Here is a 24605-nt window from a genome sequence, read left to right as displayed (position 1 = left end):
CGGAATATGCCAATGGGAAGATTACATTGGAACTCTCTCTCATTTACAAGCTGCTTGATTTGCGGTTTTTGAAATTGGTAGTCTCTGATCAGACTCTATTTAATAACTTTATATTCATATTTTTATTTTATTTTTTTTGTCTTGTTTGTTTTTGTGTTTTGTGTATTGTGTGTCTGGAGAGAGTAAAGGGGGGAAGGAAGAATCAGGGAAAATGCCAGCTAAAAGTAGAAATCTTTAAGCCCTAGTAAGGAGGGTAAGAATACAAGCAAGATGGACAGATATATGATGTCCCCCCTTGTAGCAGGGAAAACTAGAACAGCAAATAAAACAACTGGGGAGATTTTGAGCGACCAAGCTCTACCATCATTGACTGAAATTTTAGACGCTATTAATAAAGTATCCTCTCAAGTAGGTAGCATTAGTATAGAAATTGCAATAATAAGAGATGATATGGGTAAAATTAAAGAAAGATATACTGAAGTGGAAAATAGAGTGAGTTCACTTGAAGATGAAGTTACCCAATTGAAAAAGGAGATGAAGGGGTTAGTGGAAGGAAATAGTACACTAAAAAATAAAATAGTTGACATAGAAGATCGCTCCAGAAGGAGTAACATCAGATTATTGGGTTTTCCAGAAGGGGAAGAAAGGGAAGGTGTTGAAACTTTTGTCCAAAATTGGATCAAAAACAAAATAGGAATTGTAAATCTGTCTCCTTTGTTTGGCATAGAGAAAGCTCATAGAGTACCAGCAAGAGTACCTATCACTGGTTCTAGACCTAGAGCTATAATAGCCAAGGTTCTAAATTCCCGGGATAGAGATAATATATTGAGAAAGTCAAGGGAGTAACAATTCAAAAATAGCAATATATCCTGACTACTCATATGACACTCAATTAAAGAGACAAGCTTTTGGTCCAGTCAAGAAAAAACTCAGAGAGGCAGGGATTAAATATTCTTTAATGTATCCAGCAAAATTGAGAACAGAATATCAGGGTAAAGTTAATTTTCATTTGTCACAGGAAGAGACATTTAAGTGGTTAACAAGTTTGAAATCATTATGAATTAATTAATGGTGTATTAGGGGAACATGCGTTGGTTGAGAGACTTGTTAAAAAAATGACAAGTCAACAGAAGGGAAGGGGAGGGGGGTGGGGCAAGACCGGTCTGGTATTGGAATACATTAAGAATTTTTCACGAATATGTTATATAAAATTTCTAATATTTGTCACTTTTCATTCTGTTAGAACGCACGGATGAATACTAAAATTGTGGTATGGAATATTAGGGGTATGGGGGAAAAATTAAAACGTTTTACTATTAAGAATTATATAAAAAAAACAGTTTCCATCAATTACATGTTTGTTAGAAACACATTTGACACCAGAAACAATCCCAAGATTTGGAAATAGGTGGTGGTCACAACAGTTTCATTCTATACACTCCTCCTATTCCTGGGGAGTGAGTGTTCTTATTCACTCGGGAGTGCAATGTGAGATACTTGATAAAAATATAGACAACGAAGGTAGGTTCATTTTTATTCACTGTAGATTAAAGGAATTAATTTGTATTTTAGCTTTTGTATACATTCCACCTCCGTTTTCATCTGTGGTGTTCAGGAACTTATGTAATTATATTATTAGTAGAAGCGATTGTCCTGTAATGGTTTTGGGGGATATGAATTGTGTTATGGACGAGGTAATGGATAGGGTTAGCTCTAAGGGAAGAAATAAGAGCCCAATTAAAACATCATTGGCGAGGATAAGTGAAGAAATGGGTCTAGTAGATATATGGAGACTGAAAAACCCTAAAAAGAAAATGTACTCTTGTTATAGTGGTTCACACCATACCATGTCACGTATTGACTTGGTATTGTGTAGTGAATCACTTGTTACAACTATTGGGAAAATAAAATATGACAACAAAAGCATTTCGGATCATACGCCACTTATTGTGGACATAAAAATAAAAAGGAATTCATTAAGCCTATAAAAATAAATCCACATTGGTTCTCATTATTACAAGACCCTGAAAATATTAAAGTTGAAATTCATAATATTTTGTCACTAAATTGGGAGACTGCCCCAGACTTAATTGTTTGGGAAACATTAAAAGCCTGTATAAGGGGTATCCTTTTTGAAAGAATAATAAGATTAAAAAGAGAATATAATAAGATTGAGCAGGGAAAAGAACGAAGTGCAAATTTGTTGGAGGCAAATTACTTTGATACCCCTACGGAAGATAGTTTAAAGTTGTGGCTTCAGGCCCAAGAGGAATATAAGGCCTGGTTAATCGAGGAAGCACAAAATAAATTATTTTTTCTGGGGCAGAAAAATTTCTGTGAATCAGGAACACCAAATAAACTATTAATGAGTATCATTAAAAATCAAAGTCAGAAGAGTAATATTTTGGCAATTCTTGATAAAAGAGGGAATATGATTAAACAAGATTATGAAATTAGATCAGAATTCTTGAATTATTATTCAGAATTGTATCGCTCCGGAAAAAAGTATAATGAAGAACAATTGGAGCTCTTTCTAGATTCAATGTCTTTCTCCCCCTTGTCTGATATTCAGAAAGATGAGTTGGATCGACCAATCTCCCTGGAAGAATTAAGAAATGCATTGACTAGTGTTAAAGGAAATACAGCTCCAGGTTTGGATGGTTTCCCATTTGAACTGTATAGAACATTTGGGGAAGAACTATTACCAGCCCTGCTAAAAACATTGAGTTCGGCAGTGGTAGAGGGCAAATTGCCAAGTTCAATGGTAGAAGCTAATATAGCTTTGATATTGAAACCAGGTAAATGCCCGGAAAGGATGGAATCTTACAGACCTATTTCCCTGTTGAACACGGATGCTAAACTTTTCGCCAAAGTGTTGGCGGGAAGGTTGGCTAATGTAATCTCTACTGTAGTACATAGTGATCAGCAGGGATTTATTTCTGGTAGAACGGTCAACCAGTGTGTTCGTCGGGTATTTGGGAATATTCAAGTTACACCAGGAGAGGCCCCCCGCTCCATTCTGTCTCTCGATGCAGTTAAAGCATTTGACAGAGTGGAGTGGGGCTATTTATGGGCAGTCATGAGAAAGCAAGGTTTTGGAGAATCTTTTATAGGAATGGTTAAATTATTATATAATGGTCCTAGAGCAAACATTAACATAAATGGTGAGAACTCAGAATTTTTCAATTTAAGTAGGGGTACAAGACAGGGTTGTCCTCTTTCTCCCTTACTCTTTGCATTGGCAATGGAACCTCTCGCCTGTTTGATCAGAGAGGATGGAAATATTGTGGGTTTTGGAGCTAGGGGGGAAGAGGATAAAATTATCTTATATGCTGACGACCTTTTATTTTTTTGACGAACCCGGAAGAAAAATTGGATTATGTTATATCTATTATTCAAAGATTTGGATTCTATTCTGGTCTAAAGATCAATTGGGAAAAATCCATATTAATGCCACTAGATAAAAGCGATTTAGTACTACAAACAAAAATTTGAATCATATATCCAGGAGAAAGCTTTAGATATTTGGGTATAGAAATTTCAAATAATATAAAATAATTTTTGGATTATAATTTGCTCCCCCTTATAAACGAAATGGAAAAAAAAATAAGAATATGGAACGAATTGCCAATATCAAAAGCCGATAAAATTGTCTTGATTAAAACAGTTCTAATCCCCAAACTTTTATGTGGTTTTGGGGTTACCCCGGTGTGGATACAAGATAAATATTTTAAGAAAATCATAACTATCTTTAATAACCTGATTTGGGGAAGGAAGAGCGTTCGGATTAAGCTAGACTACTTATGTCCTTCAAGAGAACAAGGAGGACTAGCATTTCCAGATATTCGAGTATATTACTTAGCAGCACAATTACAATACATACAAGAATGGGATAAGGCCGAGTTCTTACAATGGTTGATCACTAACATTAAAGGACGCTTTTCAGATATTTATGAGGTGTTAGAATCTGGTCAATTAAAATCTGGAGTTATGGAAAACGTGTTGACGGCACAACTCCTGCATGAATGCTGGAAGAGTTTAAGAAATATGACTGGTCAAAATGGTTTTTTATCCTTTTCCCCGTTATGGCACAATCTTAATATAGAAGAATGTAATGCAATCCCAGAGATACCATTGTTAAAACATAGAGGGATTAGATATGTACTAGATATAATGGAAGAAGGAAAAATCAAAACATGGGAAAAATAATCAGTTGATTTTGACTTGACGGAGAAGGAAAGATTCTCCTATATTCAATTAAAGCACGCATTTGATAAATTTAAAGATGGCAATCCTCTCAATAAAGATCATATGGATGACTTTTACAAAAAACTGAGAAAATACAAATGTGAAAAAAAAACCTCTCTCCAGGTTGTATAAATCCCTGATGGAAATAAAGTCAAGGAAAATAAAATGTAATTGTGTTATAAAATGGGAGAAGGAATTGAATAACGATTGTGTTCTTGATTGGAACATAATATTTCAAAATATTTGTAAAGTATCGATAAGCATGAACCATCAGCTTATTCAGTTCAATTTGATACATAGGCTTTACTATACTCCATCCCTTTTGATTAAGTTCTCGATTAATAAAGCTTCTAACTGCCCCAGATGTGGTGCAGCGGAAGCAAACTATTTGCACATGTTATGGAATTGTATTAAGATTGCTGATTACTGGGATAGAAATTTTAAAAACATTTTGGAAAAAATAGATCCAGATATAGTGTTTCAACCTCAACTGGTATTGCTGGGTGATGATTCCAAATTAAATATTTCTAAGGAAAAAAAATGTGGATTAATAAAACTATTATTTATTGCAAAATTACTAATAGTTAGAAATTGGATATCTAGCTCCCCACCGGAGTTTAATGCTTGGGTAAATAATGTGAAAATTATAATGAAATATGAGAAAATCTATAATCAAGGCAAACACTGTAAAACCTATTGGGGGGAGTGGTAAGAATTTTTGTTCTTTTTCTTTTTTTTTCTTTTACCAAGATCGGTCTTGAGAGGGTGGGGGGTGGGAGTAGGGGGAAAATTTAAAAATATGTGTATAATTGTATTTTCTTTATTCCTTACTTGTATGGAATTTTATATTGTATTGAATAAAAATAAAAAAAGCCTATGTTTTTTACAAAAACCCAGAAAACTACAAACCTAAAAATGCTGAAAACGCAAAAGCATTGATCATGAAAAAAACATTGCAAAAATCACGTTGCTAGCCCAACAAATAAAAATATTATAGACATTTAACTAAGGATCAAATCAGAGATAGCCATCAGCTGAATAAGGGTCTGACACACTGCCTAATGGAATACTTTGTTTTATGATAGGGGGCATCTCCAATAAAAGAGGCGTGCAGCAGCAAGGTCATCAAATTCCCCATCATTGTACAAACAACGAAATGTAATAGGAGTTTTCTGCTGAAAGCACCTGCTCTAGTGCTAGAAACACTGATGAGCATGAAGGAAAGGACCTCTAAAATATATATTAGTGAAATGCTCATAATGGAGTATTAAACCCCTAAAATGTTGGCTTTAACCTGCCTATTTTAGTTCTTTAGTGGTTATCCAGGATTAGAAAAACATGGCTGCTTTCTTCCAGAAACAGCATCACACCTAACAATGGGTCGTGTATGGTATTGCAACTAAGCTACATTGAAGTGAATGAAGCGGAGCTGAAAACCACACACAACCTATAGAGAGGTGTGCCACTGATTTTCTCCAATCCTTAACTCCTTTTTCAAAGACCAAGCAGTTTTTGTTTTTTTCTTCCTCACATTCTAAGAGCCATACCATTTTTATTTTTCCATCAATGTACCGTAGGAGGGCTTGTTTGTTTGTGGGGTGAGTTGTATTTTTCAATGGCAATGGCACTATTTGGGGGTACATATAATTGAATTCAATATTTTTAGGGGGAAGAAAAGCAAAAAAACAAACAAAACACAATTTCGCCATTTGACGCCACAAGTGTTTCATAAATTTTATTAGAATTTATGAATAATTTTAAAGAACTATGCCACAAGCTGAAGGGAAGGACCTCCAAGGTAGTTTTATCAGGAATACTGCCTGTGCCATGCGCATCACAGGAAAGAGAGCGGGAGCTCATGGAGTTAAATGCATGGCTGAAGTCTTGGTGTAGAAGAGAAGGCTTTGGGTTCCTAGAGCACTGGGCTGACTTTTCATTGCGGTACAAACTGTATTTTGCAGATGATTTGTACCTAAATGGAAAAGGGTCCGCTGGTCGGGGGGGGGGCGGGATTTGGGGTTTAGAATTCTAGCTTGGGTGGCGGAGTATTTAAACAGCAATGAAGGTAAAAATGTCCAAATAATGTCAAATAATGGAATTTCTGATACTGAAGGTGAAAAACTGAAAGGCAAGTTAAAGTGTATGTTCTCAAATTGCAGAAGTCTAGCAAGCAAAATGGGGGAGCTGGAGGCCTTGGTACTGGAGGAACATATAGATATAGTTGGTGTTGCTGAAACATGGCTAGACACTTCACACGACTGGGCTGTAAATCTACAGGGTTTTACACTGTTTCGGTAAGACAGGACAAATAGGAAAGGCGGTGGTGTATGTCTGTATGTGAGAAGTGATATGAAGGCAGTGGTGTATGTCAGAAGTGATATGAAGGCGGTGGTGTATGTCTGTATGTGAGATGTGATATGAAGGTGGTGGTGTATTTCTGTATGTGAGAAGTGATATGAAGGCGGTGGTGTATGTCTGTTTGTGAGAAGTGATATGAAGACGGTGGTGTATGTCTGTTTGTGAGAAGTGATATGAAGACGGTGGTGTATGTCTGTATGTGAGAAGTGATATGAAGGCGGTGGTGTATGTCTGTATGTGAGAAGTGATATGAAGGCGGTGGTGTATGTCTGCATGTGAAAAGTGATATGAAGGCAAACACTGAAAAAAATTACTTTTGGTGTAACCTATAGACCCCCCCCCCCCCAATATAACTGAGGAGATAGAAGATCAAATATATAAACAGCGGGCTGCACAGGGGGGGGGGGGTACTGTAGTGATAATGGGAGGTTTTAATTACCAGGATTTTAATTGGTGTCATTGGTTCGGCTTCAACTGCAAAGGGGAGAAATTTCCTCAACCTGTTGCAGGAAAATTTTATGGGCCAGCTTGTGGAAGACTCTACTAGAGGTGAAGCTCTGTTGGATCTGGTCATTTCTAATAATGCAGAGCTTGTTGGGAATGTCAATGTTTGTGAAAACCTTGGTAACGGTGATCATAATATAGTTATATTTTACCTATACTGTAAAAAAGCAAACTCAGGCTGGGAGGGCAAAAACACTTAATTTTAAGAAGGCCAATTTCCCCAGGATGAGGGCTGTAATTCAGGATATAGACTGGGAAGAACTAATGTCAAATAATGGTACAAATGATAAATGGGAGATTTTCAAATCTACTTTGGGTAATTATAGTGCAAAATGTATTCCTATAGGTAACAGGTATAAACTACTAAAATTAAACCCCACATGGCTTACACCTTCTGTAAAAAGGGCAATACATGACAAAAAAGGGCATTTGAAAAATACAAATCTGATGGTACATCTGTAGACTTTGTAAATTATAAAGAGCTTAATAAAATCTTTAAAAAGGTAATAAAATTAGAAAAAATACAAAATGAAAAGGCAGGTGGCCAAGGATAGTAAAACAGATCCCCAAAAATTCTTCAAGTATGTAAATGCAAAAAAGCCAAGGTCTGAACATGTAGGATCCCTAAACAGTTGGTCAGGGGATCAAGAGAAGACAGAGTTACTAAATGAGTTCTTCAGCTCTGTATATACAACAGAAGAAAGAACAGCTGATATAACCGGTGCCAGTGCTGTTAATAGATCAGTTGATATACTGAATTGGCTGAATGTAGATATGGTCCGAGCGAAATTAAATAAATGTACACAAGGCCCCGGGACCAGATGGGTTACACCCTAGAGTTATTAAAGAGCTTAGTTTAGTGATTTCCATCCCCCTCTTCATAATATTTACAGATTCTCTAGTGACTGGTATAGTGCCAAGGGACTGGCACAGGGCAAATGTGGTGCCTATTTTCAAAAATGGCTCTAGGTCTTCCTCGGGTAATTATAGACCAGTTAGCTTAACATCCATTGTGGGGAAAATGTTTGAGAGGCTATTGAGAGACTATATACAGGATTATGTGACAAAAAATAGTATTACAAGTGACAGCCAGCACGGTTTTACTAAGGACAGAAGTTGTCAAACCAACCTGATTTGTTTTTATGAAGAGGTGAGCAGAAGCTTAGACAGAGGGGCTGCTGTGGATTTAGTGTTTATATGAGAGGTGAGCAGAAGCCTAGACAGAGGGGCCGCTGTGGATATAGTATTTTTGGACTTTGCAAAGGCATTTGACACTGTCCCCCGTAGAGGTCTAATGGGTAAATTAAGGACTATAGGTTTAGAAAGTATAGTTTGTAATTGGATTGAGAATTGGCTCAAGGACCGTATCCAGAGAGTTCTGGTCAATGATTCCTGCTCTGAATGGTCCCCGGTTAAAAGTTGTGTACCCCAGGGCTCCATGCTGGGACCACTATTATTCAACTTATTTATTAATGATATAGAGGATGGGATTAATAGCACTATTTCTATTTTTTCAGGTGACACCAAGCTATGTAATATAGTTCAGTCTATGGAAGATGTTCGTAAATTATAAGCTGATTTGGACACACTAAGTGTTTGGGCATCCACTTGGCAAATTAAAGTTTATTGAGCTACACTGAGGGAGTCACATGTTGAGAAGAATCTGGCTTTACTTGTAGATCATAAACTAAATAACAGTATGCAATATCAATCACCTGCTTCAAAGGCCAGCAAGATATTGTCGTGTATTAAAAGAGGCATGGACTCGCGGGACAGGGATGTAATATTACCACATTACAAAGCATTAGTGAGACCTCATCTAGAATATGTAGTTCAGTTCTGGGCTCCAGTTCATAGAAAGGATGCCCTGGAGTTGGAAAAAATACAAAGAAGAGCAACGAAGCTAATAAGGGGTATGGAGAATCTAAGTTATGAGGAAAGATTAAAAGAACTAAACCTATTTAGTCTTGAAAAGAGACGACTAAGGACGGACAAGCTTAACTTATATAAATATATGAATGGCACATACAAGAAATATGGTGAAATCCTGTTCCATGTAAAACCCCCTCATAACAAGGGGGCACTCCCTCCATCTGGAGAAAAAAAGGTGCAACCTGCAGAGGCGACAAGCCTTCTTTACTGTGAGAACTGTGAATCTATGGAATAGTCACCGCAGGAGCTGGTCACAGCAGGGACATTAGATGGCTTTAAAAAAGGCTTAGATAATTTCCTAGAACAAAATAATATTAGCTCCTATGTGTATAATTTTTGTTTCATCCCTCCCCTTTTCCCATCCCTTGGTAGAACTTGATGGACATGTGTCTTTTTTCAACCGTACTAACTATGTAATATTTAACTATGTAATTGAGGAGTGAAATTGAAAAAAAAAATATATTTTCCCAATAAAATGTCGTTTTAGCTCTAAATTTTTTATTTTCTTAACAAATAAAGGAGGAAAAGCACCACAACATTTGTAAAGCAATTTCTCCAGAGTATGGAAATACCCCATATGTGCTCATAAAGTGCTGTTTGGGCACACGGCAGGACTCAGAAGGGTAGGAGCGCAGGTTTTGATGGATTGTTGGTTGCCATGTCGCATTTGCAAAGCACCTATGGGAATAAAACAGTGCAAACACCCCAGTGACCTCATTCTGGAAACTCCTCAAGCCATTTACCTAGGGGTGTAGTTAACATTTTGAATCCACAGGTGTTTTCCACAAATTAGTGTGCAGTGAATGTTGCAGAGTGAAAATGGTAATTTTTCCATTGATATGTAAATTCAGTGCCCAATATGTTGTGCCTAGCTTGTGCCACAGGAGACACGCACACCATAAATTGGCAAAAGGATTCTCCCTGGTATGGGAATGCCATATATGTGGAGTAAGGTGCTGTTTGGACACACCGTAGGGTTCAGAAGGGAGGGAGCGCCATTTGTCTTTTGGAGCGAGATTTTGCTTAGTAGTAGTTTTGTTTGGGGTTTTACTGTTGTTTCAGTTTATAATGTGGGGGCATATGTAATCTGTGCGGAGTACATCAGGGGGATAAGAAAGGGCACAGGCTGAGCCTGCTCCATGAGCTGCATGTGTTGTTGGATGTTACAGCCCACAGTTCACTGCAATAAGTGGAAAGAGAGAGAACACCGATCCCACCCATTTAACCCCTTATATGCCATGATCAATAGCGACTGCAGTATATATATATATATATATATATATATATATATATACATATACATATACACACACACACACACACACACACACACCCATACAAAAAAAACACTTTTTTATCAAAATGTGCACTAAGAACATCCCTATTGTAAGTAGATTTAGCAGTAATGCATATTTATTTATATTTAGTGGTTTAGGTTACATTGGTGTTCGCAGTGCGCTGTCGCCATTTTTTTGTCTACTATACACAAAAAAATATATGTATAAAAAATATAAAACACCTCCCCTTTTCCAATTTTTTTTTCACAATTAGTATTTTACTTGCAAAAGTACCGGTAGTAAAACATAAAAAAAATAATTATATATATAAATTTGATACCGCCATAATCGTATTTACCTGCAAAATAAAGATAACCTGTCGTTGTCACCGGTCGGTGAACGCCGCAAAAACAGAACTTCAAAAATACATGTTTTTTTTTTCCCCCAAATCCAGCCCACAAAATATTATCCCCCCAGTTGCACAGTACATTATTTTGGTACAATAAATGGTGCCGTCAAAACTACAGCTCGTCCTTAAAAAAACAAGCCTTCATCTGGCTATATCGGTGGAAAAATAAAAAAAGAGTTATGGCTTTTGGAAGATGGGTAGGGAAAAAAAAATGAAGAATAAAAATAATTGCAGTGGGAAGGGGTCAAGACATACCGAAGGTGTAACAGGCATTGAAACATGGGACCTTCAATAGGCCATGAGCTGCCAGTATAAAACCATCAGCCTTACAGCGTCGGGGCTGAAAGACAAGTGTCAAATGGAGCCCCTATCAGCATTTATTGCGGTGCTAGACCCCTTCCAGCATTATCACGTACATGCTCGTCATGGGAAGGGTCCTCTTCTCGCATTGTGATGTGCATGTACGTGATGGTGAACACAAGGGAACAGTAGCTGTGCCCATGCGATCAATGCGGGAGCCTGGCTGTAGCGGTCAATAGCAACCCGGCATTTAAATGGTTTAACATAGTGTCACCCATCAGCGGCCTGCAAGCGCAAATGCCGGCCGCCGATGTGTGGCCGTGGCAGCTGGTGGCCTTATAAAGGCCCACAGACCTGCCATGACTATATTGCTATTAGGCCGTGCATACTCAGTATAGCAAAGCATTATATCAGCGATCAGAAGATTGCATCGCAAGGTCCCCTAGAATGAAATGGCTGCTGAGAAATGATCTCTACAGAACAGGAAGGATCAGTCTATTATGAATTGTGTATCCTGTGTTATCTATATATAGGTGTTACCTGTCAGTGTAATCCAGCCTGTGATGATAATGAAATGCTGCTGTGAATTGATCTCTACAGAACAGGAAGGGTCAGTCTACTATGAAACTCAGTAGAGGGAGAACTGCAAGCTTTTAGGATGATAGATAGATAGATAGATAGATAGATAGATAGATAGATAGATAGATAGATAGATAGATAGATAGATAGATAGATAGATAGATAGATAGATAGATAGATAGATAGATAGATAGATAGATAGATTTAAAAAAAAGAAAATCTTAAAAAATATGTTTAGCATAAAAATTTGATTTAAACATTGGTTACTTTCTGACAATACATTCCCTTTAAGTGGTTAAACTGAGTTTTAATAGATCCCGGCTGTTAGAGCAGATGTTAATCGCAGCTGCCCCCCTGCCCTTCCCTCAAAATCTAATGCTAAGCCTAGTGCATGACCGGATAGAACACCTTGTAGAGAACTTCTATGTGCAGTCACAGCTCCCTCAGGTCCTGCACTATGTATAACACATTGTCTGACATGTTACTGTTATGTAGAACTAAGGAGGAACCTCACCTTAACAAACCTCCCAATTCACCATTACTTACCTGTGGTAACACCTCCTGGAATTTCCTCCTGCACTTCACTCTTACACGGTTGATCGCCCCTCACCCGCTCCTCTTCTGCTTCATCCTCTGCTTTAATATTAGTCAGATCTTCCCCCTGATTTCACATATGTAACAATTCAGTAGAGTACAGCTGAGGGTGCGAAGAATCTAACAGATCAACATAAGAAACCACCAAAATCTATGACCAAAAAGCTCCACACACACCCCCCCCCCCCCCCCCATATAGATCTGGTATAGGCTCAGCTTCATCTACCTGATGATTCTCTGGGACATTGTGATTTTCCTCTGGACAGTCCTGGGAATACAGAGGACTGGGACTTCTCTCTGGTGGATTTCTCCTACTGGATCCATCTGTAGGAAACACAGTGACTGAATAGATTGTTTACATGTGATGATGAGATGATGGGAGTAGTATCTAGTGGACGCTAAAGAAAAAGGTTTTTACTTTATAAAGCCCCCCCCCCCCTCCTTACACTGCTGATCAGCCAGTAAATCAGTCTCCTCTTCTGCTTCATCTTCACCCTTAATATCAACCAGATTTTCACCCTAAAACAGACAAAGAAAAAAACGTAAAGTCATCTTGGGGTCAATTACTTTATGGTAATATTTTGGTGAGACTTTAGTGCCATCTACCTGAAGATTCTCTGGGAAATTGTAATTTTCCTCTGCACATTGCTGGGAATACAGAGGACTGGGACATCTCTCTGGTGGATTTCTCCTACTGAATCCATCTGTAGGAAACACACATGACTAAGGTATATAGGTCTATATATCAGACACTTCTCTAAATACTTAGTTTATTGAGCAAAGCCAAAATTACAATGCGGAGGTGTGTTGAGATCGCTGTGCCTTGTAAGCCACAGGCCTAATGTGGAGCCGACGGCTCCCTGCTCCACCATAGTATTTCACAGTATCTGCGCTCTGTGGACACACTTGAAAGTGGCGGGACACAGGGGGCCTCTATTTTGAAAGTTCCCTGCAGCTAAAAAAAGAGTGAAAGGGCATCATCTGCTTATTAGCCTTTTAAAGGGAATGTGTCGCGAATTAAACTTTTTTTTTAAAGTAAGTTACTTATTTCTATTATATATTTTTTCTTTTTTTGTGGTACTTTTTTTTTATCTTCAACACGGTGGAAAGTATTAAAAATGAAATGATAATTTGACATGTTTTCCTATGTTGGCCACCAGAGGGAGCACTTCCCAGAATTACAGCAAGGTAAATAAGGCAAAGCAACCTGACTCACAGCTGCAGTAAATGTGGGATGGAACTTCACACCCCCTTCTACAAGCCAGGAATGGTGTCTTCAAATTGCTAAGCAGTGACCGGCTGCCATTTTGGGTGTGATTGTTGAAATGCAGCTGGCAGAAGTTATAGGACACACCAAAAGGCTAAGGGTATGTTCACACGCTTACTAAAAAAAGGGAAAACAGCTCCTGATTTTCAGACATTTTTTAATCAAACTCACGTTTTTTACGGCCGTTTTTGGAGCTGTTTTTCTATAGAGTCAATGAAAAACGGCTCTAAAAACGTCCCAAGAAGTGATATGCACTTCTTTTTGGCGGGCGTCTTTTTACGTGCAGTTTTTGGAAAATGGCCGCGTAAAAAAAAAAACGCCCTGTCGGAACAGAACGCCGTATTTCCCATTGAAACCAATGAGCAGATGTTTGGAGGCGTCGGTCTTCCGATTTTTCACCCGTTTTTCGGGACGTTTACGGCCCGAAAAACGGCTGAAGACACTGCGTCTGAACATACCCTTAGAATGATGAAAGTGAAAAGAATGAGTTCCGTTGACAGGTTCACACGGCGTGTATTTGACACGGTTTTTTTGCGCATTTTACATGCCTCTCCTGCTAAATGTCTTTATCCCTCCATCCTGCTGAAAGTCTCCTCCAGGATCACCACCCAATACTGCTGACAGTTTCCTCCAGCGTCACTATACAATCCTGCTGACAGTCTCCTCCAGCGTCACCATACAATCTTGCTAACAGTCTCCTCCATAATCACCACCCAATCTTGCTGACAGTCTCCTCCAGTTTCCCCATACAATCCTGCTGACAGCCTCCTCCAGTATCACCACCCAATACTGCTGACAGTCTCCTCCAGTGTCCCCATACAATCCTGCTGACAGTCTCCTCCAGCATCACCACCCAATACTGCTGATTCTCTTCCAGCATCACCATACAATCTTGCTTACAGTCTCCTCCGCAGTAGAGGAGACTGTCACACCACTCTGATAGAAAAAAACATCTGCTGCTGACAGTCTCCTCCCCGACCTCCAGCTGACGGATATCTCACCTCCTCATCCGATCAAAGTCCGCACACCGTCCACACTGACAATACATCCATCTAGGGACAGTGTGGGGGGTGGTGGCGTCGGGGGTCACGAGAGCGGGGGTCTGTGAGAGAGAGAGGGACAGACAGAGACATACACCTTACCTGCAGTGCAGCCGGTCTTCATAATGGCGCCTGCTATCTCCCTACAAACCAGCTTCCCTGCTGTGTGACTCTGAACTGCGGCTGCGCAGTACAGAGCCACATGGCAGAAGCAATGAACGGCTCCCGTTCATTGTGTCCTATGCACTGTGCTGCCATATTCCATCTGTGTATGTGTCGTTAAGAGACACATACACAGATGAAATAAAATATGGCAGCCCCCAGTACAGTAAGAAAGTGTCAATAAAAAAACAAACTTTGTGTGTGAAAAATTAAATAAAGTCAATATAATATTTTATTAAATAAAAACACATAAATTAATAAAAAAAGAAAAAAATCATGACACTGTCCCTTTAAAGGGAGTCTGTCACCAGAATGTCCGAGTTAAAGAGGCATTGTCACCACATTATAAGTGGCCTATATTGTACATGATGTGATCGGCGCTGTAATGTAGATTACAGCAGTGTTTTTTTATTTAGAAAAACGATCATTTTTGACGGAGTTATGACCTACATTAGCTTTATGCTAATGAGTTTCTCAATGGAGAACTGGGCGTGTTTTACTATATGACCAAGTGGGCGTCGTACAGAGGAGTGTATGACACTGACCAATCAGTGACCAATCAGCGTCATACACTTCTCTCCATTCATTTACACAGCACGTAGCGATATAGATATATCGCTATATGCAGCCACATACACACACTGTAACATTACTGCAGTGTCCTGACAGTGAATATACATTACCTCCAGCCAGGACGTGATGTGTATTCATTCTCATGACCACTTCTCAGGCGTCTCTGTGATTTACAACACAGCAGGCGTAGTCTCGCGAGATTACCCTGTAAACTGTCATTCACAGCGAGATTTCACTGTGCTATAAATAACAGAGACGCTACAGAAGTGTGAGGATTCTGAATACACATCCCGTCCTGGCTGGAGGTGATGTATATTCATTGTCAGGACACTCCAGTAACGTTATAGTGTGTTTATGCGGCTGCACATAGTGATATAGTTATATCGCTATCTGCAGTGTAAATGAATGGAGAGAAGTGTATGACGCTGATTGGTCAGCGTCATACACTTCTCTCCACAACGCCCACTTGGCCATATAGTAAAACACGCCCAGTTGTCCATTGAGAAACTCATTAGCATAAAGCTAATATAGGTCATAACTCCGTAAAAAATTATCGTTTTACTAAATAAAAAACACTGCTGTAATCTACATTACAGCGACGATCACATCATGTACAATATAGGCCACTTATAATGTGCTGACAGAGACTCTTTAACTGGTTGACGACACAGGACGAGTATGCTCGTCCTGAGCAGCGAGCACTTCGCGCATTAGGACGAGCATACTCGTCCTGTGTGACAGCCGTCTGTGCCGTCTCTGTGTGTGCGATCGAGAGCGGGGCAACGGCTGTAATACACAGCCACGACCCCGCTCTGACAGCGGAGAGGAGAGAAACATCTTCTCTCCGCTGTTAACCCTTTGAACGCCGCGATGACAGCTGATCGCGGCGTTCAAGGAGAGGGGACTGCACATTGATCGCGTCACAGAAAATAACTGTGACGCGATCAAAGACCACAACTCATATGGCCAGACAGCCCAGGGTCCAGTGAAGGACCCCAGGGCTGTCTGAACATATTTCCTGTTGTTAGGGCATACTGAGGTATGCCCTAACAACTGCCTGTGTACGATCAGTAACAGGCTGATGTACTAGCATATAGATATATGCCAGTACATTACAGTTACAAAATAAAAATCAAAATGATAAATCCCTTTATGGGATTAAAAAAAAAAAGTTAAATGAATGTAAAAAAAAATAATGGTAAATAAATAAATAAAAAGTAAATAAAATACACAGAAACACACATTTTTTATAATAAATAAACTTTTTAAAATATAAGTCCCAAAACATGAAATAATATAGACATATTTGGTATCGCCACGACCGTAACAACCTGTACAACAAATGTATACCATTATTTATGATGATCGGTGTATGGTGTAAAAAAAAAAATATTAAAACTGCTGCGCAACTGCTTTTTTTCTGCATTTTAATCTAATTAAAAATGTATAGAAATTAAACGATAATGTATTTGTACCAAAAAATGGTACGTACATAAAGTACAACTCGTCCCGCAAAAAACAAAGTCTCATACAACTACGTCGTACAAAAAATAAAAGCGTTATGAGCGTCGGGATTCAAAGAGGGAAATTTAAAAAAAATTGCTCTGTCCTCAAGGCTAAAATTGGCCGTGTCCTTAAGGGGTTAAACTAGTAACAGGGTATTGTAAAGGAGACTAACCTGTTTCTAGCGTTTATTTTCATTTTCTGCTTCCTGCCTCCTTTGTAGAGAAATAAGTTTTATTACGTGCCGTTCCACGTAAATGCTCTTACTTCACTCCCCAGTTCAACCCCCCTCCCTCCCTTCTTACAGGAATTGTCAGGAAGCAGAAAATCAAAATAAAACGCAGGAAACATGTTAGTTTCCTCTACAATACCCTGGTACTAGTTTAACTCAGACATTCGGGTGACAGACGCCCTTTAAAAGGTTATGTACACCTTTGTAAACAATATATTATTTCAATTATTTTTAATTAATATATACATATATATATTGGTTTTAGGTGACTAAACATGTTTTTTATTAAATTAACTTTTATTAAAACTTTTTTTTTCTTAGTTTTCACGATACAACTGTTATGTCTCCTCAATACACAGAAGCGGGATCATTCACTATCAGCCAAATCCGTAAGTGAAGTGAACTGACGGCTCGGCTGATAGCGGGTCCTATGTATCCATGTTCTTCATCTTATATGTGATGGTAATTATTGTGATCCTGTGTGTTAGAGACACAGGACACTCTCTCAGCCGAGTCGTCAGTTCACTTCACTTACGGATTCGGGTGATAGCGAATGATCCAGCTTCTGTGTATAGAGGAGACATAACAGCTGTATAGTGAAAACTAAAAAAAAAAAGTTTAACGATATGTCACTTACTAGTACATGACAGCCGTTAAGGGGGACATATGGAGTGGGCTCACGGGCTGAGCGCGCTCCATACTCAGCGGGTGACGGCCGTATTATACAGCCGATACTTCACTGCAACGGACGGAATCAAAGATCACTTTGCTTACGCCCGTTTAACACCTTAAATGCTGCGGTCAATCGCAACCGCGGCAATTAAATTTTTAGAATCAGACACATTGCACCCCTCACACCATGATCGGCCGTTGACAATCGTTGTCATGGCAGCCTGGGGGCCTAATGAAGGCCCTCAGGTCTGCCATCTTTATATTCCTCTGAAGCCCTGTGTAGTCACGATATACTGCAATACATTAGTATTGCAGTATATCATGCAAGCGATCCAATAATCGCCCTGGGGGACTAATAAAAAAAAAATTAAAAACGGTTAACGGTTTTTTCTTATGTTCCAAAAAAAAAAAAAAGTATTAAAAGTTAAAAAAAAATACGTTTTCCATTTCTTCACTAAAGCCATGTTAAAAAAAAAATTAAAAGTTAACATAACTGGTATCGCCAAATCCGTAAAAGTCCAAACTCCAAACAGAAAAGACCATACTTGCAAAATGGGCAGGTAAAAACCCGTTCCCAACAAGACACAGACAGGTCAGAAATGCTGCTGAAAGACAGTGATCAGGTGCATTAAATAATAATAGCCACTCCCACTAGCCTTGAGGGGAGTGGCATGTGGTGCATGGGTGTGGATGTGTAGTAAAAAAAATAATTGTGTATAATATGCAAGTGGTAATAATATGTGTGAAATATAGGGGGCAGTACTGGGTATAGTGCATAGGGATCAGGACTGTGGGTAGTACATGAAGTGTAAGTGCAGTGTGTGAATCATGGAGGGATAATGTGCGAGTAGTGAGGCGGAAAATATATAGCCGAATAGCAGCCTATTTGTAACGCCATGCTATTACATAGGGCGGGCTGCCCTGCATGCTATACCCAACAACAGCACACCATGCTCTCCCAGCATTATAACACCTGGCTGTGTCCCGAAAAAAGTATATACGGTGTAAGTTACCATGGAAAAAAAACAAAAACATGGGGTTTTGGTAGTAATTATGCCCCAAAAAAACGCAACTTTTATTAATTTTATTTTAGGAAAGAATTCAAAATAAACAGCTATTCAAGCATTGTTTTTCACGTTATAAACTTACGCCGTTCACTATGTGGCATAAACAACTCGTTACCTTTATTCCATGGGTCTGCACGATTACGGGGATACCAGATATGTACATTTGCAAAATAAAAACCCCTTAAAAAAAATATAATTACTTGTTTTTGCATCGCCGCATTTCAAGAGCCGTAACTTTTTTATTTTTCCGTCGATGCGGCCATATGTGGGCTTGTTTTTTGCGGGACAAGGTGTAATTCTCATTGGTAGTATGTTGGGGTAAATGGGACTTATTGATTAACTTTTATTTTTTATGGTTGGAATGGGGGAAAAAAAAAGGAATTTTGTCATTGCCATGATAGGATTAGATATAAAGCCCAGCAGACAGTATCACACATGATGGGATTAGATACAGTGGCCCAGCAGACAGTATCACACATGATGGGATTAGATACAGTGGCTCAGAAGACAGTATCACACATGATGGGATTAGATACAGTGGCTCAGCAGACAGTATCACACATGATGGGATTAGATACAGTGGCTCAGCAGACAGTATCACATATGATGGGATTAGATACAGTGGCTCAGCAGAAGGGTATCACACATGATAGGATTAGATATGGGACTCAGCTCGCTGACATTGCGGCTCCAGCGCTGGACCCAGGAAAGGTAAGAATAATAATTGTTTTGCTCTTTTACGAGTTACTAATTATTTTCGTGTGTTTGTGTTTTTTTACAAGTTCGGTTGTTGGACTACGTCGGATTCAAGGACTACTTCAATAACAGCGTTTTTATTCTCAATAAAATGTATAACGAGGGTTGTGTGGGATTTTTATTTCAATAAAATATTTTTTCTATGTCTTTGTATTTTTCTAAACTTTTATTACTACCACCTTAGTAATGGCTGCTGGCTGATTGACAACGTCCATTACTAAGGTGGGGCTTAATGTTAGACACGAAGAGGCACAGCGCTTTGACGTCAGGACCGCCGCTGTGCTCCGGAAGGAGGAATGTAAGTCCTGTCAGTTACTATAGTAACGGAGGCCCATGTAGTTTATTACATAGGCCCCCGTTACAATAGTAACTTTTCATTGATGTGGTGCAGGGGCCGTGGGCCCCCCTGGCTTCAGGGCCCGGTCGCAATTTCGACCGCTGCAACCCCCATAGTTACGCCACTGTTTAATCCTACTGTGTTTATCCAGAGGAAGACAAAACCCCCCATGAGGTGGATGACAATTGTCTCATTAGGGGAAAAACTCCTCCCCGATTCCAAATCTGGAAATCACAATAAATCCCTGGATCACCGTCCCATCTCCTGAATCTAGTACCATGACTTGTAATATTAAAGAGAACCTCCGGTTATACGGACATTATATAGGAAACTATTATACTGCCGGAGTGTGCCGATAATCGTCTTTCTAAATTACTTGTATTACCATGTTTACTTCTAACTACAGCACGGACTGCCCATAGTCCGCGCTGCCGGCTGCTCATAACTCTGCATTAGGAGACACAGCGTCCTGCTCGTCTCCATGGCTCCTGTATCCAGACCGGCCGCCAGCGCTGTACAATGTAATGTCACCTCTAATGCAGAGTTATGAGCAGCCGGCAGCGCGGACTATGGGCAGTCCGTGCTGTATTTAGAAGCAAAAACGGTAATACAAGTCATTTAGAAAGACGATTATCGGCACACTCCGGCACTATAATAGTTTTTCTATATAATGTCAGTATAACCGGAGCTACTCTTTAATATTTATAAGAAAGGAGTCCAGGTCCTCCTTTGAACTTTCTTAGTGAACCAACAATCACAACATCCTGTGGCAGCGAGTTTCATAGTCTCACTGCTCTTACAGAAAAGAATCCCCGTCTATGTTGGTATAGAATCCTTCTTTCCTCCAGATGTAGAGGATGTCTATGTGACTGACAGATTCAGTGACAGTAGGCCCTGTGGTTCTCTGACACGCAGTATCCACCGGTTATCCATCTAAGTTCCCGCTGACACTGAACCCATTTTATTTGCTTTGGCAGCAGCTGCCTGGCACTGGTTGCTAAAGTTAAGTTTACTGTCCACCACTTTTTTATTGGCCCTGAAGTCTTTCATGGCTTTTGTGATATGTAATAAACCTCAGGGATTTCTCTGTGCTACCACCAGTGGACAACAATCTGCTCTGAACAGTCTGTTAGAATTGTTCCAACCTCTCCTGTAAGAAGCCAACGGGGGTTGTATAATCGACATCATCTGTGATAATCGCTACTTAACCCCTTAGCACTGCAGCCATTTAACGTACCATATAATGTACTGCGAAACTGAAAAATAATTCTTTGTGGGATGAAATTGGAAAAAAAACTACAATTTCCTTCATTATTTTTGGGATTCGTTGTCATGGCGTTCACCGTGCAGTAAAAGAAATGTGAAATATAAGGTGGCCCTAACAAGGAAGGTGCCCCCTGTGGCTTTTTAGGACAGAATTTTTGCTTAAATGATTTGCAGCCATTATTTGAGACCTGCAGAGGTTCTTATTTTTGTGACCTACTAGCCTAAAGCCGGCCAAACACTCTAGATAGCTGTCAGGTGAACCATCGTTACACCCCTCCTCCATATACATGAACGCTTGGTCGGGTGTGTATGTGTTTTCAATAGGGAGAAAGCCGCTGCCAGACGACGCATCAGCCCCACCAGGAACGTCTGTCACACCCTCAGATTTTATGAGCAGGATCACAAAGGAAAAGCTGTCAATCATTCTGTGTGGGCGGGGGAAGCAGGACTCACAGGCTTTCTCTAGGAGTCCTGGCAGCAATTAGAAGGGAACCTGTGAGTAGGTTTGGAGCCACAAACCCACAGAATGTCATTATGTAGCTGAAGTTTACGGTTCCAAACCTGCACACGTCAAAACCCTCCGTTTCAGCAAAAGAAGTTACATGTTACTGGGAGGAGTCCAGGATAGGAGTCTGGCGGCAATGAGAACATGCGCATTACACACATGAAGCCGAGGATGGTACATCTCGCTTCACTGTTCTCGTACAGTGTACTGCTCTTGGCTTAAATTTGTGCCAAAGGACACTCTTTTATAATCTGTCTGGTCAATGGAGCTCCTACATTACATGTCATTGTACACACTATTAAGACTTGAACATGGCCGCCAGTCCAGCCTGCTGTGCTCACAGTAATACCAAACATATGTGTCTTCTCACCTTGTGATGTGCGCGGCCGGTAGTTCTCCATTATGACCTCCTCGTACAGATCCTTGTGTCCTTCTAGATACTCCCACTCCTCCATGGAGAAATAGACAGTGACGTCCTGATACCTTATAGGAACCTGACACACACAATGATACAGTCATCACCCAGACACCTCCAGTGCTGTTACTGTAGAATTTCCCAGCAGTGTCACCTCTCCAGTCAGCAGCTCCGTCATCTTGTAGATCAGTTCTAAGATCTTCTTCTCATGTATCCGGGAGTGAGGGGGAGGCTCTGTGATGGGGCTCTGACTACTGCTCCATCCTCCTGACTCATGGATGATGGGAGTCGTACAGTCACCCGATGTCTTCTTCACTATTGTGTACTCCTGTTTATGGAGAGAGACACTTAGAGAACTGAACACAGTACCCCCCCCCCCTCAGTAGAGAGAGGGAGATTGTGACCCCGCTGTACAGAGCTCTAGAGACCCCACATCTGTAATACTGTAGACCTCACCTACAAAGAGACATTGAGGAAATAGAACAAGGCCAAAACTAAAAAGTGACTAGATGGACCATGTGCTCTCCTCCTGCCGTCATCTTCTATGTTTCGATATAGAGGTCATCCTGATCCTCCTGGTTCCTTGTCATTCTCATTGCTCTACAACATTACTATTGCTGCATTGGGGACATGACACATAACGGACCATTGACGTCACTTGGAAGGTCTGGACGCTGTTATACAGGACACTGGATTCTTCCTATTACTTCCTATTATGTATTGTCCCTTCCCTATATGTGACTTGTTCTATAATGTAGAAAAGTTTACCTCTCCGCTCAACAGGTAGATGATCTCCAAGGTGAAGTCTAATATTCTTCTGCTCAACTCATTCCTGTCCTTGTCCATCCTTGGTGGGTCATTCAGGAGAAGGAACGTTGTGGAGGAGAAGATGAGAAAACTGGAGGAACTGGAGGATCTAGTACTGCAGACGTCTTTATGGAGAAAGGAGAAGATGGAGATCATACAGGGGACAACATCACGTGTGACATACAGAACCTCACTTATTGATCATTGAGAGAAACATCTTCTCAGAGCTGTCACCACATGGAATAAAGGGGTATTCCCAACACAGACATTTCCCCCCGGGATATGCCAGAAATGTCTAATAGATGCGACTCCACCTCTGGCCATGCTCGGCTGTTTCTGGACCTCCTATACAAGTGAATGGAGAGAGTCGTGTACATGTGTGGTCACCTCTCCATTCATTCTCCACCTGTATGTAGTTATCACCTGACCAGGCGGGTCGGGGGACCGCCGTTCTCCACATAGAGGTGGGACCCCCATATATCAGACATTTATGGCATATCTCTCAGGTGAGAAGAGTAAAATTAAGACATTTCCCCCCCCCAGAAAATGAAGACCTGACTCCTGACACATGGCGGATACTGGGGAGACATTGCTGACATCTCACAAGACGTGGTTTTTAGGTAAAGTTTTTAGTCATGTACAAGAAATAAACACCATAAAAAAACAGAAATCGCTGTTTTTTTTTTCACCTAAGCTCTAAAAAAAAACTGCAGCTCATCCCAACAAAAATCAACAAGTCCTCACTCGGCTCCATCCACAGAAAAATAAAAAGTTCTGGCTCTGAGAATTCGGCGACACAAAACAATTTTTTTTTAAACTATTCGCTTTTTCTTTGTAAATGTCGCACGTTATGAAAAACTATAGAAATTTGGTATCGCCGTAATAGTATTGAACACAAAATAAAGTTATCATGACATTTTTACCACACAAAAAAAGAAACAACATTGGAGGAATCACACATTTTTTTCCCATTTCACCCACAAATAAGTTTTTTCAGTTGCAGTTACATTATGTGATACATTATATGACGCCCTGAAAAACTACAACTCGTCCTGCAAAACATAATCATGCACACCACAGAATTGACTGAAACTGAAAATCACCCGGTCGTTAAGGGGTTAACCTGCAGGATTATCGGATTTATACTGCGGATTCGCTGCACATTTGTTGCAAAATTTCCCCATTAAATTCAATGGGAAAGTCAAGTTCTGCAACAAACGCCATTGTTCCCAGAATCCTTTGCAGTTACACCGCGTGTTCACAGCAACGCTGCAGGATACACTTATATAAAAAAGGAGGCGTGATGTGACTACTGCAGCCAATCACAGGCCGGAGAGGTCACATGTCATTATAGGGGTCACCTGGACAGAGAGCAGCTGGAAGAGCATTCGGCCGGATTTCCTTGCATGTTGTTGGTCGTATACGCTTCATGTGAACATTCCCTTAAACCACACGGTGAACAACATTAAAAAAAAATTATAAGAATTAAACGAGTAAGTTATATGTACCTATACCTCCAACCGTCCCGAACTCAGTGGGACAGTCCCAGATTTCAGGCGGTGTCCCTCTGTCCCAGGAGGCCGGTAGTGTTACACAGACTCCCGGTGTCAACTGTATCTGCGTCCCCAGGACACAGATACAGTTGAACCCAATGCTGAAGCAGGGAACCGTAAGCTGCCTGCTTCAGCGTTAGTACAGGGGACTCCCCGGGCACAGTGCTACTTTAAGCAATGAGCCCGGGGATGTTTTAGGCTGGGTTCACACAACCTATTTTCAGACGTAAACGAGGCATACTATGCCTC

General features: G+C 40.1%; 1 protein-coding gene across 1 annotated transcript in view; it reads right to left on the bottom strand.

The window, feature by feature from the left end:
• The window catches only part of LOC142661698 (uncharacterized), a 32959-nt gene that overhangs the window by 5740 nt on the left and 2614 nt on the right, over positions 1-24605 (bottom strand). Inside the window, exons 2-8 of the mRNA XM_075839205.1 lie at positions 22765-22928; positions 22151-22324; positions 21952-22075; positions 12808-12905; positions 12648-12720; positions 12428-12525; positions 12154-12268 (exon numbers count right to left, since the gene is read on the bottom strand). Coding sequence (XP_075695320.1) covers positions 12154-12268; positions 12428-12525; positions 12648-12720; positions 12808-12905; positions 21952-22075; positions 22151-22324; positions 22765-22842 — 760 coding nt within the window. The 5' untranslated portion in view covers positions 22843-22928. The remainder of the gene's footprint in view (positions 1-12153; positions 12269-12427; positions 12526-12647; positions 12721-12807; positions 12906-21951; positions 22076-22150; positions 22325-22764; positions 22929-24605) is intronic.

This window comes from Rhinoderma darwinii, chromosome 1 (assembly GCF_050947455.1).
Source record: "Rhinoderma darwinii isolate aRhiDar2 chromosome 1, aRhiDar2.hap1, whole genome shotgun sequence".
NCBI lineage: Eukaryota > Metazoa > Chordata > Amphibia > Anura > Rhinodermatidae > Rhinoderma > Rhinoderma darwinii.
The sequence above is the reverse complement of the archived record's forward strand: the minus strand, read 5'-3'. Positions and strand labels throughout refer to the sequence as shown.